The following is a 4728-nucleotide window of genomic DNA, read 5'->3' as shown; positions in this document are numbered from 1 at the left end:
TAATATCTCAAGGACTCCTGTAACCTGCACATGGCTTTGTCCAGAGGCCTAGCTGGTCTGCCTTAACTGACATAATTAAATTTAAAACATCATTGTCTAGAACTGTAGTACAGATGCACATGAACTGTATAGATATATAATTTGGCCTGAAACTCATATATCTTACGAGGTTTTTTTTTCCAGGATAAACAAAAGTGGGTTAGAATAACTGACTGCTTTGGGCACTAGCTTGGAGTGTTTAAAGTCAGAGTTTGATCCCCAGTATCACCATGGACTTTCACTGACCTTTAGTGTTCTGTCTCCAGATTGAGAATAATGTTGCCAACCTTAGAGGGGTTGTTATTTTGAATTTATGAAATGCTTGATGCTACAAAGAAGGTTCCTAGTGAAAGATGTATAGATCTGTGGCCAACAGCAGTTCTGGTCAGTTGTTTTCAGAGAGCTACTGGCATGGAATATGCAGTTTATGGGTGTCTGGCATCAGGGTTGATATGCTTCAATACACTTCAGAATCAATTTGCATTCATAGCCTGAACTTAATATATCATTTCCAGAAATACAATACCTGTGTAGGAGACAAGGGAACGCAGCTTTCTGGTGGCCAGAAACAACGTATTGCTATTGCCCGAGCTCTTGTACGTCAGCCCCAAATTCTGCTACTGGATGAAGCTACTTCTGCCTTAGACACAGAAAGTGAAAAGGTAACTTGAGTGTGAGACATGAGTCTGGAATGTAAATATCCCCTCCATGTTTTACTTGGGTTTTTTTGTTGGTTTTTTTTTTGTATTATTAATAGTATTGTTTTTTACACCCATGGATTAAAGCCAAAAGCTGGAAATATGGTGTCTTATGCAAATTATACATTTATGCTAATAATATACAAATATAAATATATTACTCCTCCTTGAAAAACAAACAAAGAAAGAAAAAAGTATTTTTTGCATTTGTACAGCAGTAGACAGATTGAAGTTGCAATGAAGGTGGCATTCCTTAGCTTGAAAGCCTTCAGGCTTCAACTGAAAAATGGCTATTAAAATTGAATCAGGACACACAAACTGTAGAAGCCAAATAGACTGAGGATGCTGCTAGAGAACATTTTTTTCTGTAAAACTGCCAAATCTTGCTTTTATAAGTTTTCTTCTTTCTCCCATTGCTCTCTAGTCCTTGCTACATATTCATGGCTAATACAATAAGTTCCAGTAATAATTCCTAGAACACCTACTTCTTTTTTTAAGCCCAAAGCTGCAGTCTTGGTACAACAGAAGTACAATCTATCTGTAGAAAATCAACACAGAGTCTAAAAAAATGCTTACTATTAATGAGGCAAATATTATATCAAAGAATTGTAATCTGAAAAGTTCAAACCCTATGGACTAAGTTTTGATCAATTGTAGGCATAAAAATGAGGTCTGAAGGGAAAAAGCCATTAAGTAATCCCATGATTCATTGTTTTCTAACTATGTACCAGTTAGGTATCGAAATTTCATCTCTTAATTTACTCTGCATTAATAAACAAGGAATAGAGAAAAGAAAGCAGAGATTCTTTCTAGTATTTTTATGCCAGTGCTAACTTTAAGAAAAACATGAGATTCCCTGTGAAATCATGAGAACTAGTATGATAGCAGTTGATCCAAGAATACTGCCTTAACTCCCCTATGTAATTCATCAGTCATGAAAGTGACCTATGGAGCTCCCCAAATAAACCTCCTCTTAAGGGTCAATACCAGCTTCAAGCTTAGATTGCTTAATGCTTTGTCCAGTAGGGTCCCTGAAAATCTCCAAGGAGATTCAGCAGAGATTCTTTTGTCCCAGTGCTTGCAATAAATACTTTTTATTCCTTGCAATAAATACTTTTTTTTACATCCAGTCAGAACATCTCCTATTACATTTTATGACCATTTTCTCTTGTTCTCCTGCCATGCATCTCAGTAATGAGCCTGGTTCCACCTAATCCTCTTAACTATCACGACATCATCTACTATAACAGTTTTGACTCTTTGCCAACACGGGCTAATTCTAAATCAGGAAGCTAAAGCAACTGATATTCCCTTTCTCTCACTGTCATATTACAGTTTACTTCATAGATTGAGGTATATTTCACAACTGCTGCCTGTTCACCTTTTTGTTTGTTCGTTGTGCAGATTGTTCAGGAAGCACTGGATAAAGCCAGAAAAGGTCGTACCTGCATTGTGATAGCTCACCGCCTTTCCACCATCCAAAATGCTGACAAGATTGCAGTGGTCCAGAATGGCAAGGTTGTAGAGCAAGGCACCCATCAGCAGCTTCTCGCTGAAAAAGGCATCTACTATTCTCTGGTCAATGTTCAAAATGTAAATTAAAGGCAGTAGTTATTTCTGAATTGTCACTGTATCTACTTTTGTCACTGTAATTATTTCAATAACAACAGTCAGTCTTGATACTTTTGGTTTTCTTCCTTCCATAAGTCATACAAACTCAAGAAATATCAGTTAAATATGTACCAGTTTCTCACTACTAGTTTCCATTATTCAAACCGCTTTACTATGTGGCCAAAGCAGAGGCCTATTGCACTCATGAAAGTAGAAGCATGCTAAGCCAAATGTAATTAATATTAGCTTGCTTTGAACTCTGTCAAAAATCACATTAATCAGACATAGCTGGTAAGCAACCCAGAAACATTTTCATGCTCATTAAAAATAGTTTTGCTATTATCAGAAACAAACCTGAAGCCTTATCCTCACCGTGCCTGTGTAGGACAGCCAGTCCTGGCCTAGCAGGCTTGTTACCAATTTACAAGGTCAGCTGAGGTCTGATACCAGATGTCTCTTGTTATGATGTGGAGTTGGGGGATGACTGGGATGTCAGCAAAGGTCTTGAAAATATGGGCACGGGCTGAGAACGAAGGCCCCAGAGCTATAAGTACCTTACTGGTGGTCAACTACTGATCATTGAAGAGTTGCAACCTTCTGAGGTGGAAAAAGACTGCTTGAAATGTAACACAGAATAGAAACAGCAGGTAAGAAAAAACCCAACAACTGATAGGCAAGACAAGGCACCTGCTGCAGCTTGGAAAAGTACTATCTGCAAGTCTCCCAAAGTCCTAGGGGTCAGAGATCAAGGGCTAAGAACTCTCTAAAGATTGCAATATTTTATAAAAGGTGAAAATCCTGGATTTGAACTTGAAGGAGTGGGAAGGAAGGCATCCTTGTCGGTGTTAGTGTCCTTCATTGAAGAGCTCTGACTACGACTCTCAAGGACTGTATCAATTGGTGCTAATTGTATGGCATCAGCTCTGTGATACTGTGTATTATTTGCTAATATAGGATGACTGTTAAGGGCTAACTGCTTTGAATATGTAGTAATATTGTTTAATAATTATTAATAACTAAACATTAGCAATGTATATTGTTAATTAATATTTATGCAGTAAAGTTTTGGTTTTAAGTTTGAAACTGGCCTGATTAATCAATCTTCCACAATTCTGTCATAGCGATTTCTGATTCGCTGGGATTTATACATGTGGTGTATCTTATCTACATGCAGACATTTAGACACACAGAGCCCATTGATAGGCAGTTAGGCTCATCAATTAGACTCACAAATGTACTAATAGCACTCTTCAGACTGTAGAGTGACACAATCTCATTGTATTCCTCTTGAATCACTTACCTGTTTTCTTTTGTTTCTGTCTTAGATGGAAAACCAATTTGACTAGCAAATTTGTTTGTTTCCCCTTATGCATTACATGATACAATAATATTCTTGTCCATCAGTAAGGCTATTACTCTGCATAATTACATAAATAAGTTCTACTTGCAATTTCAAGAATGAATTAGACACTCTCTAACATTGCAGTCTGAACATTCAAGCGAGAACAACTTAGAAGGATTTTTTTAAAAAATAAATTCTGGATGTTAGTATTTTGTTTTTAAGCTAGGATTTTTAATTTTTGATGATACAGTTTACAATGACTGGATTGTTTCTCCAACTTGTGTCATTTCAATGATTCCTCAATTACCAGACAAATTCAGCTTTTCACGAAAATCAGGATAGCACTGTAAATATTTTACCACAGACATCTGAAAATGAGGTTTTCAAACTCTGGCCATATAGTTTAAAACAAATTTCAGAAATTCATGTCAAATGTAGAATTCTTCCAAAACAATCTATTTTTTGCTTTCCTTTCCTTTCCTTCTACATTTTTAAAGAAGTATTTCCCCTGTGTTGAGATTTATGCAAAAGTTTGCACAGTGATTCCAAATCCACTATAAATGCTTGAAGAGCTATGCTGCTGCTTGCAATTACTTTTGCTTCAGAATTCTCTTTCAGAAGACCACACCAGCCATATTGCTACTACTGAGCCATATGGCTACTACTAGATACCTCATCATGTAATTTATAATCACAAGGCAGAAAGGCACACTTCCAAAAATGTGTTCTTCAGCATATTCTATTCACACACATTTAAATTGCAACCCTGTAAGACCACCCTGGTGCTGGCTTTCATCTCCCCTTTGTGCCTGTATCCTGCAGACAGACCATGGCGATCAACAATTTCCTCCTTTAGACACAGATTTCAGGCTCTACTTAAGGTGCGTGCACGCTCAGAACAGAAACAGTTTCAGTTCTCATGAAGTGTCACTGTGAGTGCCCGAGAGTGTCTGTGTCCAACTGGGATCATGCTGGAAGCAACTGGGAGAATTCTGGGTGTGACTCGGCTCTTAGTGGGAGCAACTGGGAACACACTGA

General features: G+C 37.5%; 1 protein-coding gene across 1 annotated transcript; it reads left to right on the top strand.

The window, feature by feature from the left end:
- Positions 1–554: 554 nt before the first annotated feature.
- Positions 555–2330, top strand: LOC103802480 (multidrug resistance protein 1A-like; the record flags this gene model as incomplete). The annotated part of the gene is made up of 2 exons (XM_009074964.1): positions 555–701; positions 2142–2330. Coding segments are annotated over 2 exons (336 nt in total), but the record flags the coding sequence as incomplete, so codon positions are not given.
- Between the last annotated feature and the right edge of the window lie 2398 nt (positions 2331–4728).

This window comes from Acanthisitta chloris, unplaced genomic scaffold, assembly GCF_000695815.1.
Source record: "Acanthisitta chloris isolate BGI_N310 unplaced genomic scaffold, ASM69581v1 Scaffold45090, whole genome shotgun sequence".
In the NCBI taxonomy this organism is placed as follows: domain Eukaryota; kingdom Metazoa; phylum Chordata; class Aves; order Passeriformes; family Acanthisittidae; genus Acanthisitta; species Acanthisitta chloris.
The sequence above is the reverse complement of the archived record's forward strand: the minus strand, read 5'-3'. Positions and strand labels throughout refer to the sequence as shown.